A 12,752-nucleotide genomic window follows, 5' to 3' on the forward strand; every position below is an offset into this window, starting at 1 on the left:
CCATATGGATTTGTCGTCTTCCTCTACAGTCCTGGATCAGTTTTCTCCAGCCACACCTGGTTTAACAGCGCCTAGCATGCACCAGATATGAATGCAGTGTGCTTCGAGGGAGTATATTGGTGAAATTATTTAGGCCACTCCACGTTGTTAAAAGGGAGGTTTATTTTGTGGGGTAATTTACAAATGAAGGGATCGTTTACAGGGTCTGGAAAAGGTATGGTGCAGTCTGGCAGTGTTCTCTGGAACACTCTGCTCGGCTCTACCTCCAGGGTCTAGGCATCTAGAGAGCCCCCATATCTGGATCTCGGGTCTTCAGGGTCCTTTCTTGGCCCCGCCTTGTAGGCATGACAGTTACCAAAGCCTCAATGGGGATTGAAATTTCCAGATCAAAGCTGGAATGGCTACCCACTACAGGAGTACATACACATCATCACCTCACTGCTGCTGATTCCGCTCTGATGCTATGAAGGACGCAGGATGACAAGGTAGCTCTGAGAGAGGTGCTTCAGAACACAGTGGCCTTGAATTTAAATCTGGACTCTGCTTACTGAGAACATGACCTTGCACAATTTACATAGCAATGCTCACAACTGTACAATGGCCACAAAAATGAACCTGTCTGCTAGGGTCGCTGTGAAAGTGAAATAGCAAACAGAACACTGACAGCGTCTGGAACCACACAAGTGACAGTGACAATCTTCACTAGAATATGCATTCTGTGAACAAAGGTTTTTTTGACTACTTTACTCGCCACTACGCCTTAGTGTTCAGCCCAGCGTCTGTAACATAATAGAGTGGGTGACTATTTGTCAAAGGAATAAATGGATTTTGACCATCAGATTTCCTGGGATATTGCAGTAGCTTCTTTGGTTCCTTACCTGAGACCTGTATATATTATTCCATATGTAGATTTCATACATGTAAATAATGTTTTTTTTTTTAAGCCTGAGTGCAGATACTTATGGAGGCCAGGGGCAGTGGATCCCCTGGAACTAGATGATAGGTGATTTTTGAGTCATCCAATGCGGGTGATGAGAACTGAACTTGGCCTTTCTGCAAAAGCAGTATGAAGTTTAAACTGCTAAGCTGTCTCTCTAGCCATGACAATGTACTTTGATAATATCCACCTCCAACTTTCCCTCCCACTCTCCCCAGACACCCCAGCAATTCACTTTCACCCTTCATGTCTTCTCTCCCCACCTTGTTTTTGTAAGAAAAGTAAAAGATTTCTGAACCCCCACTGGCCAAAGATAAACTCAAAAGCAAATATGTGATTAACACGAGGTGATTGTACCATGGTGTACCTGTGTCAAATTTGAGGTTCCCTGAAGTCTCTGTTCTAATATTGGTTGTTGTTTTGAGACATGGTCTCACTATGTAGTTCTGGCTGACCTGGATCTTGCTGTGGAGACCAGGCTGGTTCTGAACGCACAGAGATCTGACTGCCTCTGCCTCCAGAGTGCTGGGATCACAGGTTTGTGCCACCATGCCTGGCCGTCTCAGTTCTAAACCTAAAATACACACACTCTGTGTTACACATGCTGTCATGCCACACAACACCAACAAACACTGCCTGAAGTAATACCTCAGATTCAAGAATTGCAATATTTTTACTGTACATGCAATTTTTTGCTAATATAGAAACAATAGTTTAATAATGGAAATAAAAGACTTTTAATATTTTCCTACCATTATCCCTCAGCATCTAAGTATTAAATTAATACATGTATGGATTGTATTATGTTGTAATGTTTAATTTCAAAAATTGCCATTTGAGATGCTGGTTTGAGCTTTATAAGAAACAGTCAATTTTGCCTAGGCATGGAACAGAATTTTCAACAATTTCTGAAATGGATGTAAACATCTTTCTGCCACTGGGATGTTGTCATATTTATGAAAAGTGACATTCTCAGCACTAATGATTATAAAATTAGTATCGATCAACTCTTAAAAAATGCTGAAGGTGTTCTGCATACTGAAGCACCAAATATTGTCAAGACTGAATTCTTTATGTGAAAAGAAACAGGCCTGTCCATCCATTAGTAGACAAATTTGATTATATGTATGTGTGTGTGTGTACATATGTGTGTGTATGTCAATTTTTCAGCCCACCTGTGCAAGGCTGGTCTGCTGGCCCTGGGATCTGAGGCCCTGAAAGAATGGGGTGGGCTACAGTCTAATGCTGTAGACAACTTTACTTCAGTTTATGTACTTTTTTACACAAATGTAACAAAGAAAGCAATGATCCAAGGAAGGTTGTTTGAATTCAGAAAAACATGATTAGAAAAACATATAAATAAATGCAAATAAACACATGCTAAATATTAACAGAGAAGCCCTTTCCCAGAACTTTCTCAGGAGAGACCAGTTTATTTATTTATTTATTTTTGGGTTTTTTTTTTTTTCGAGACAGGGTTTCTCTGCGTAGCTTTGCGCCTTTCCTGGAGCTCACTTGGTAGCCCAGGCTGGCCTGAACTCACAGAGATCCACCTGGCTCTGCCTCCCGAGTGCTGGGATTAAAGGCGTGCACCACCACCGCCCGGCTGAGAGACCAGTTTAAACACAATTGCCTGGCGTATACTACAGATTACATCTGGGAAAGCTTGAGAGCAAGGCAGAAGACCATAATCAGATCCAGGGTACACTGGCCAGATTGGGTTTTATAGCTGTGTTCTGATATCCAAGAATAAAAATGTTTTATAAATTGAATGTAAGTGTTTGTCACAGGAGGCACGAAATCACATCCAAGAACAATTTGCAGGGAACAAATCAATCCAGGGAACAAATCGCAGCTGAGGTAAAAGGCCCTCTGCCTTTTTCCCTGGAGCCTCTCTCCAGTTCCCCAAGTATTGTTCACCATGCGTCATTCCTTTGACGATGTTCCGAAATACGTATATCAAAGAATTATTTTCAAGCAGATCTCTTCATGATTCATTATCAGCAAGTGCTTGATTTGCATGCCTGTTTTATATGTGTCCAGTGCTGTGTAAAAACTTCTAAAAGGAAGGAGAGTACTGAGTGGAAAAAGCTAGGCTGTAAGAATCTAAGTGTGCATGTTGCTTACATTGTAACTTGATTCCTACCATTATTTCCTACTGTGTACATTATAAAGAGGGAAGAAGTGAACAAATAAATAAGAGGAAGAATCTTATTTTGTCTTGCCTCTTTCGGAGCTTCAACTTAGGAGCAATTCTGTAGATAGCCAGACTCAGGGCAGAATGTCTTGTTCTGTTGGACAACCCACTCGCAGCAATAGTCCTCCCTTGTTCTAGGACAGACCATCTTATACAAAGCCACGGCTTTACTAGTACTACTGTGGTAAAATGTATAAATTAGTGACTATGTCTAAGCCGCTTCCCTCCACTGCCCGCCTTCCTTCTTCCCCCATTCCTCTTTGTGAAAATCTGTATGTGAATAGAACTGAGTATTATGGCTGCAAGAGCAAGCCAATGTTCTCTGGCAGAACCAAGAAAGTCATAAATTAAGGCATGTTTAAAACACAGTTTTGGGTACATCAGAGAGACAGATATAGCAAAAATGGGGAAGCTTTTCTATAGGTCCAGGATGCTATCTGATGACATTCTCAGCTTTGGGGCTGGTGGAAACTAGTGGTGTGCTAAATTAATAGATTCCCAAAGGTTTTCATCTGTTAGTCACAAGATGTTAGTTCCAACACAGAGTTGGACAAGGAATAACTATTCCCAAGGGTTAGAAGAAGCCTGAGATAAGGTAATTAGCTTCTGGGCCCGCAACATTCTTATCTCTCCACAGTACTGAAACCAGTCAATCCGTTTCTGCAGACACGGCTTCTTTTAGGGAGCTTTCCTTCCCACCTCCATAAGGCTTGTCAAAGTGTTCTGCATAGCACGATTTGGAGGTTCCAGTTGTTTGTGATCAGCAGTGCTTAAGGAGAGCTTGGTAGGAAGGAGACAACAGGTACCACTGACAGAAGTCTTTGGTGGATCTTAATAATGTTACTATGAATTTTCCCAGACTTCCCCCCACCCACCCACTCCTGCCCCCCATCATTCTTGCCCTCCGTTTCTTTATCTTTCTGGCTTTCTAGAAACACATCTCCAGGGATTACTGGAGGCTAGTAGATCAACAGGATCTTTACTCCCCCCCCCCCTTTTCCTCTAAGAATCTATGTCTGAATTGTAGCCTTCAAGATATAGTTAGCTTATGTACAAACGGGAGAGGGAACGAGTACCAACAGAATTTATTAACCAAGAGTCAGAGGTAATTTTCTCATCCAGTCCTCGTGGTTATCCTATAAAATACAAACTGGGAAAAGAGAAAAAAAGGGAAAAAAACAAAACAAAAACAAAACAAAACAAAACAAAAAAACAACTCGATCTTCGGTAGACAGGAGGAAATGCAAGGCAGTGTGATTAGAAAAATGAAGCTCCCTGGCCACCATTTCCAGCTGTGTTTTGTTTCCTGCCTCGGTTACGCCACAGATGCCGCAACTCTGCACCACTGCATCAAACACTTTTGGTTTCCTTTGTTGCTTCCTGGCAGGATCGCGACTCTCCGTGAGGAGCCAGCGGTAGACACTCGCTGCGCTCGCTCGGCGGGATCTCAGTGTGCAACTGCTGCAGCTATTTAAACCGAGGGCCGTGGGAAGCGGGAACAAGACTGGCTGCTCCTTGGCTCCGCCCCTACCGCAAGGCTCCTTTGATTGGACGTGGCTGAGCTCAGCCGGCCTATGAGGAGGCGGTGCGCAGGTTCCCGGAAGTGGTGGCGCCCAGGGTCAGTGTGCCGCTCTGCTTCCGTGGTGGGCTTAGGGTCTATCCTTCCTGGGCGCTATGAGCTCCTTCCAGGGACAGATGGCGGAATATCCAACCATCTCTATTGACCGCTTTGACAGGGAGAACCTGAAAGCCCGCGCCTACTTCCTTTCGCACTGCCACAAGGGTGAGTGAGCCCCTCTGGCCACCTGCTGCCGGGGCAGTAGGGCTGGAGGAGACATGACCGGAGAGGAGCAGGCTGCGGACTCAGCGAGGAACTGGAAAGTACCCTTGTCCCAGTCGGCTCTTCTCGCTTTGGCTTTATTGAGTTTCAGGTCTGTACCACCTCTGTAACCCCAACTCTGGTTGCAGTCTGACCCTGGACCCTGTGGTAAGGCTGAGCTGTTAGAAATGCTGGTTACCAGCCCAGCAGAGAGCATCGGTTTGGTAGGTTTAGTTAGCTCTTGCCCACACTTCCCTAATTCTCGTTTGTCACGCGTGAAGAAAACACGTTTCAGAACTTCTCCTGCACCCCGAGACATTAGGCAAGAGCCTAAGATATCTCTCTCTCTCCCTCTCCCTCCCCCGCCTCTCTCTCACACATACAGAGTCTGTCTGATACACACACTAATCTCACACAAACACACACACTCTAATGTCTCACACACACTAATCTCTCTCTCACACACACACACAATCTGTAAGCTTGGTCAGATGTCCTCCATTTTTTAAAATTATTCATTTATTTTATGTTATGGGCAGAGTTCATGTATCCAGGTGTCATCAAATCAGTTCACGTAGGTTCTCTTACTACCTGACTGCCTCAGTCTCCTCAACCATGTGGGACTTGAATTGTTCTCATCAGCTCAGGTTGGACAACGTTCAGTGGTTCCTGTTCTGTACTCTGAAACATTCATCATCTGCAGAAGAACCAAAGACCTATGGGATCAATTTGCTCATAACAGTGAGCCTCAATATGAATATCAATAGGAAGCTCATAAAGACAGCCCAGCTGTCATTGGCTGAGGAATTCTTTTTAAAAAATTAAACAAAATATGTTTATGACTTCTGATTCTTTTCCTTGTAGATCACATGAAAGGATTAAGGGCTCCTTCCTTGAAAAGAAGGCTGGAATGCAGGTAACTGATTTTTGCTACTTATTCATGTATAAGTAAACATCTTAACTGAGAGCGCCTAGACAGAACAGTACCTACACCCTAAGGGGGTAGCCTGATAAGCCTATATATGTAGCTTCCACACCAATAAGAAAACGAACACTACCAATATCCCAGACCCCTGTCTAATCGCTGTTGTTCCTTCTCCCAGAAGTAATTCCTATTTTGACCTTTTGTCATGATGAGCTAACTTCGGTTATAACTAGAAGGCTTGATGTCATGGTGTAATCCCAACACTGTAGAAGCAAGAGGATTGTGAGTTCAAGGCTTTGCTCGTGAGCATACATAAATAAGTAGATTTATATGAAGCAAAAAGCAGAATTTTCTGTTCCCAGCACCCCTTTCCTGTCCTCTAGAAGTAGCTTAACATTTGGTGGTGTCCTTCCCAGTTGCACCTGACCGTATACAAGCATTGTTTGTTTTTATTTTCTTCTCATGAGGGGGATCATTTGCTAGGCAAGTGCTCTACTACTGTGCTACACTTTCAGCCCCAAGCACATAGTTTCAACATGAGAGAAGTGATGGGCTTCTTAGGGAGTGGGAGGACCCTTCAGGTCCCCCACTCCTGTCCGGTGGTAGGACCGAAATGGCTGATGGTAAACTGGTACTGTGTTAGCCAGCTTTTTGTCACTGTGGCAAGGCACCTGAGAAAAACAACTTCAAAGCGGGCAAGAGCTGCTTTGCTTCCTGGTTTCAGTCTGTGGGTGGCTGGTTCCAATGCTCTTAGGCTCCCAGTGAGGCAGAAACATGGCAAAAGGACACGGCAGAGGAAAGCCGCTCACCTCCAGCAGCCGTGAAGCAGAAAGCAGGAGGCAGGAAGGACCGGGGGTAGGGTATGCCCTTCAAGGATGGGTCCCCAGGAATGTCCTTCCTCCAGTTAGCCCCACCTCCAGCAATGCTGTCAATCCATGACTCCATCACAGGATTCATCCACGGATTAGGTGAGAGGCCTTGTATACCCCCAAAGCCCCGCCTCTTTCTGAATGTTGCACTGGAGACCAAGCCTAAGCACATGGGTTTTAGAGAGACTTTTATATCTAAATCCTGGCAGGTGTGTTGGGAGATGCTGTCATACTTTCCATGTTAGCTGATTGGATTTCCTGGAGAAAAATGATATCCCATGAAATGAGTTGCTGACTCACCAAAGGGGCTTGTCTTGAATTGTGCTGAAACAGCTTTTTTCTTTTGTTCTGTGTTTTGCTTTCAGCTTGAAGGTTTTCCTGTACTGTTCTCCAGTTACCAAGGAGCTGTTGTTAACTAGTCCGAAATACAGATTTTGGGAAAAACGAGTTGTAAGTCAATTGTAATTAAAAAAAATTGTAATTTTTGAATAGCACTACTTTGTTGTGTACATGGGGAGTATTTTTAGAGACATCTTTTAAAAAAAATCATTGAAATTATCCTTTGTCTAACTCCTTTCTCCATACATTATAGGTTCATCATTAATTAGAACAGTGGTATTTGATGTGTAATTCGGCAGTTTAGGAGTCAGCCATTGGTTGTTTCTTGTTCCTCAAGAATGTGATTTAGGTCTTACATTTTCTTTACTCTCATGGACTGCCTAGCTGAGATGTATCAAAGTGTAAACAAAATGTGCATGTTCATAATTTTTAAATCGCAGACTACCTCAGGAAGAAAAGCATCATTTAAAGTTTATAATAAGAAAGGGTAGGGGCCGAGAGATGGTTCAGTGGTTAAGAGCACTTGATGTTCTTCCAACACCCACATTAGGCATCTCACAACCACCTGTAACTCCAGCTCCAGGGGATCTGACTTCCTCCTCTGGCCTCAGCAGGTATTCATACACAGGTGACATTCATACACACACACACACACACACACACACACACACACACACACACACACACATACACACACACACATCTTTAAATAAGGAAGAAAGGAAGAAAGAAAGAAAGAAAATGTCACAAGCAGAGTACTAGATATTAAAAGATAGAATGGAGCTAAACACAGTGACACAGGCCTGAGATCCCAGCATTTGAAATTCTGGGCCAAGAAGATCTCAAGGTTCTTTTTCTTTCTGAGGTTCTGTGGACTAAACGTAGGATCTTGTGTGTGCCAGGCAAGCCCTCAATGACTGACCTATATCCAGCCCCCAGATCATAAGTTCCATGTCATCTTGGCCTACGTGACAAAAAAGAATGAGAAATAGAGTGCATAACTTAGAGCAAGAGAGAGAGTGAGAGCAAGAGAGAGAGAGAGACACACACACACAGAGAGAGAGAGAGAGAGAGAAAGGGACAGGGTTTCTCTATGTAACCTTGGCTGGTCTGGAATTTGCTATATAGACCAGGCTGGCCTCAAACTCAGAGACCCACTTGCCTCTGTCTCCTAAGTGCTGGGATTAAATGTGTGTGCCACCATGCCTGGCCTAGAATGGATAAGTTTTATTCTGGAAAAATGAAATGGATCTCTCCTCCAGAAGATAGTCAAAAGAAAATTACTGCAACACATAAAATATAAACATGGCAGAAAAAGTCCTATTATGAACCTTATTACCCTTAGTAGGAACAGATTTTTCCTTGGAGGTGAAAAAAATTAAGAAAGCCCAAAGGAAGGCCAATATTAATCTAGATCTAGATAAAGCAAAAGGATGGTTGTTTTTTTTTTTTTTAAAGGAAAAATAGAAGGAAGGAAGAGCATGAACCAAACAGAAGCCCAAAGTGCCAGAATAGTACTTTTCTATCACATAGAGTAGAAGGCCAAAGAAGCCAGCCAAACAAACAAAAAGCCAGAGCACCGAGAGATCCAAGGGGGACGTTATTCACGGTTCTGAGAAGCCCCAGATCAAGAGGACATGAGCATATATGCTGTCAACAAAATGCCTCTCATTCAAAGTAGTGCCTGCTGGAATCTGTTGTGTCTACTGCTCCACCAAAGAAGGGTGGTGACCATAGAGAGTAGGATTAGTTAGGAATTACTGTGTAATTAAGTAACCGGTAGCTGTCAAAAAAAAGTCTGCATGAAGGGTGGTGTCTTGTTGATGTCTGACAGATGACAGCTCTCAAGCCCCACCTCTTCTGTCCCCTCTGCCCCACATCTGGCATGCCTCTGTGAAAAGTGGCCAGATCAAAGCAAGCCCAGGCCCACCCCCTTACCACAGCGGCCAGGTGCGCAGCTCAGAGGTGGTGCACGTCTGCCTAGCGTGTTGATCCCCAGTGCTGCCAAAACAACAGAAAACAAGACGAGAGACTGTGAGATGGCTCGGTGGGGGAAGCTTTCGTCAGCAAGCCTAATGACCCAAGTTTGATCCCTGGGACCTCCATGATACAAGGAGAGAACGGACTCCAAGTTAGCCTTTGACCTCTACGTACATGCTCGCTTCCCCCTCCACTCCACAATAATTAACTAAATGGGAACAACTTTTAAAAAAGAAAACAAAGACAGAAACAACTTTAGATAGACTGAGACTGCAACAGTCTGTGATAATAAGGAATCCACTGATTCCCAAAGAATGGAAGTGAGAAATAGTTAATGAGACAAAATTATAATAACTCAATTTGATCATGACACATACAAACCAAATTATTGTTCTGCACTCAATAATTATGTGTGGACAATATGTTTCAATAACATAGAGATAGGCAACATCTGCTGTCTCTAAAGCCATAACAGCTCCTTTCATCCTGCTTGGGTGCTGTACCCAGAAGATCCCGTGCTGGGAACAGCCTTCCATAATGCATGTTTAGTCGTGATATCCCACCTGCCAGCGAAGGATGTCCATCCATGTCCTCTGCAGATCTGTCACAGCAGCCAGACTGCTCTGCCTTCTCTGCCTTCTAGGATTGGGCATGTATTGCTATAGGTTAGTCTCTGTGGGGCAGTCGAGAATGGGGAAGAGTAGGCACAAGCTGGAATTCACAAAGGCATCTAGACTCTGGAGGTCAACCAAGCCATGTCAGCATCTCCTTCAGCCTTGATAATGATCATCTGCTTCGGTACTTACTACATGTGAGTTATAGTCACGTTGGCCTTGACTCAGGGAAGTACATAAAGGCCTCTGATCCCAGCATGGGGGATGGGGGGGTTGAAGACAGGAGGATCCTCGATGCTCACTGGCCAGCTGCAGGTTCAGGTGAAGGTCATCATGCATGTACACAGGAATGCATACACACCTAGGAAGTGTCACTGTTCTGAATTACGAGGGACCATCAAAGAAAGAGGGTCACTCCAGAATGTAATCAGGCACTGAGGCAGCGGGGAGATCCAGCATTGACAAACTGAACCTCAAACAGCCCGGAAGAAGCGCGTTTACATCACACCCCTGCAACTTTAGTCCTTATCATGCACTGTTGGCTGTACCCAGTAATACAGGACGTTCAGGGTTTGCCAGGACATCTTGTGACTTAAAGTCTTGTAAGGGCTGTAAAGCTCCTTCAGAAAAACTACTCCATAAGTCTCAGAAAATAATCACTGATTAGATAGAAAGGATTTCCCCAGGGCTTCAGTGTGCCCCCAAACAATCCCAACACTCTGGTGTTCATGGCTTTAGGAATTTTCTCCTACAAGGAGCTCTATCTGGAGCTGGAACTGCAGCCCAGTGGTGGAGTGCTGAATGGGCCCCCATGGGTGCACACCACACACATACACATGCAAATAGGAAAAAGAAGGAAAATTAAAGTTATCAAAATCTCTTCAAAACAGTTTCCAGCCCAGGTGGTTTCATGGTGCAACATGAGTAAGATGCTTTTCATCTGTAAATGTGATATTTTAATATTTGTCCCTGGTGTGTGTGTGTGTTGTGTATATGTGGGTACTGAATGTGTGTATCTGTGCTCTGTGTGTGTTGTGTGAGTATGTGTGCTGAGCCTGGAACCTAAGCCCTCCCTGTACATGCTGGGCAAGGGCTGTGACACTGAGCTGTAACCCAAGCTCATTCAAGGTACTTCGTTTTGTTATGTCTTTTTTTTTTTTAAACTGTTAATTTTACTGAAATCAGAAATGGTTACATGGAGTCTATAACTTCTTCACTTAATCTCTTTTCAGAGAGCCATTGAAATTGAAACGCCTACCCAGATAGCTTTAGTTGACGAGGCATCGGGTGAGGTAATTACATAATACATATTTTTTTCTTAGTGCTAAAATGATTGTTTAACTTTCTCTTTAATTTAGAATACTCATTTATTAATAAACAATAATTTATGAAATAAGTAAGTTTTTAGAAAAACAACCTCAACATTTATGAGTGTTTTGATCCCTGTATACTGGGGTCCTCTCACTGTGGATTGGGGTCCTCTCAATGTAGACTGGGGTCCTCTCACTGTAGACTGGGGAACTCTCACTGTAGACAGGGAACTCTCACTGTAGACTGGGGAACTCACTGTAGACTGGGGAACTCTCACTGTAGACTGGGGAACTCACTGTAGACTGGGGAACTCTCACTGTAGACTGGGGAACTCTCACTGTGGACGGGGAACTCTCTCTGTAGACTGGGGAACTCTCACTGTAGACTGGGGTCCTCTTGCTGTAGACAGGGGAACTCTCTCTGTAGACTGGGGAACTCTCACTGTGGACTGGGGTCCTCTTGCTGTAGACAGGGGAACTCTCTCTGTAGACTGGGGAACTCTCACTGTGGACTGGGGAACTCTCACTGTGGACTGGGGAACTCTCACTGTAGACTGGGGAACTCTCACTGTGGACTGGGGAACTCTCACTGTGGACTGGGGAACTCTCACTGTAGACTGGGGAACTCTCACTGTGGACTGGGGAACTCTCACTGTGGACTGGGGAACTCTCACTGTAGACTGGGGAACTCTCACTGTGGACTGGGGAACTCTCACTGTGGACTGGGGAACTCTCACTGTAGACTGGGGAACTCTCACTGTAGACTGGGGAACTCTCACTGTGGACTGGGGAACTCTCACTGTAGACTGGGGAACTCTCACTGTAGACTGGGGAACTCTCACTGTAGACTGGGGAACTCTCACTGTGGACTGGGGAACTCACACTGTAGACTGGGGCACTCTCTCTGTAGACTGGGGAACTCACTGTGGACTGGGGAACTCACTGTAGACTGGGAAACTCTCACTGTGGACTGGGGAACTCTCACTGTAGACTGGGGAACTCTCACTGTGGACTGGGGAACTCTCAGTGTAGACTGGGGAACTCACTGTAGACTGGGGAACTCTCACTGTGGACTGGGGAACTCTCACTGTGGCCTGGGGAACTCTCACTGTAGACTGGGGAACTCACTGTAGACTGGGAACTCTTACTGTGGACTGGGGAACTCTCACTGTGGACTGGGGAACTCTCACTGTGGACTGGGAACTCTCACTGTGGACTGGGGAACTCTCACTGTAGAATGGGGTCTTCTCACTGTAGGGTATGGTCCTCTCACTGCGGACTGGGGTTCTCTCATTGTGAATTCTTAGCTATCATTTCCAGTGCCCTCACACAGTGGGAGAATTAAAAGTTCTTTTTTAAAGGCATTAATCTGTTTTGGGGGTGCTTAACTTTAAGAACTAATCACCAGTCAAAAGGTTCTTAATTAAATTTCCAGGGGTCACCATTTCAACCCCCAAGTTTCAGAGGTTGGAGACATTCTGTTATAGAATGTTAAAATTATTTCCAACTTTAGAAGGATTAAACGTCGTGTAATTATTTTTTAAATTTTTTGCCAACTTATTTATTTAGTTAGTTTTACCTGCTCATGATGAGAATGTTACTCGTTAATACTATACGATGTTGTTGTCATATTTATTGTTTCTTGTACCTGGAATATAAAATAGTGATTAGTTAATATTTTTTTTAAGCAAACTCAAGTATAAAGGCTGTCTTCTTTTTGAATCATTTTCTTAATTCCAAATAAAGTCTCTGCCCAACTGGA

At 44.2% G+C, this 12,752-nt stretch overlaps 1 protein-coding gene across 7 annotated transcripts in view; it reads left to right on the forward strand.

Moving 5' to 3' along the window:
• Window positions 1-4,715: 4,715 nt before the first annotated feature.
• The window catches only part of Dclre1c (DNA cross-link repair 1C), a 29,562-nt gene continuing 21,525 nt past the window's right edge, over window positions 4,716-12,752 (forward strand). For 3 of the 7 annotated variants that reach the window (XR_006072422.2, XR_006072423.2, XM_042278105.2), the window contains exons 1-4: window positions 4,717-4,917; window positions 5,818-5,869; window positions 7,113-7,197; window positions 10,913-10,972. Coding sequence is in view for 4 of the 7 variants with exons in the window: in XM_042278105.2 (XP_042134039.1) it covers window positions 4,809-4,917; window positions 5,818-5,869; window positions 7,113-7,197; window positions 10,913-10,972 (306 nt within the window). In the remaining 3 variants the exon portion in view is untranslated. Of the gene's footprint in view, window positions 4,918-5,817; window positions 5,870-7,112; window positions 7,198-10,912; window positions 10,973-12,752 lie in introns of those variants that run through there. The other 4 variants (XM_016004506.3, XM_076572717.1, XM_076572719.1 and 1 more) reach the window with 3 other exon arrangements.

Source organism: Peromyscus maniculatus, chromosome 5, assembly GCF_049852395.1.
Source record: "Peromyscus maniculatus bairdii isolate BWxNUB_F1_BW_parent chromosome 5, HU_Pman_BW_mat_3.1, whole genome shotgun sequence".
In the NCBI taxonomy this organism is placed as follows: domain Eukaryota; kingdom Metazoa; phylum Chordata; class Mammalia; order Rodentia; family Cricetidae; genus Peromyscus; species Peromyscus maniculatus.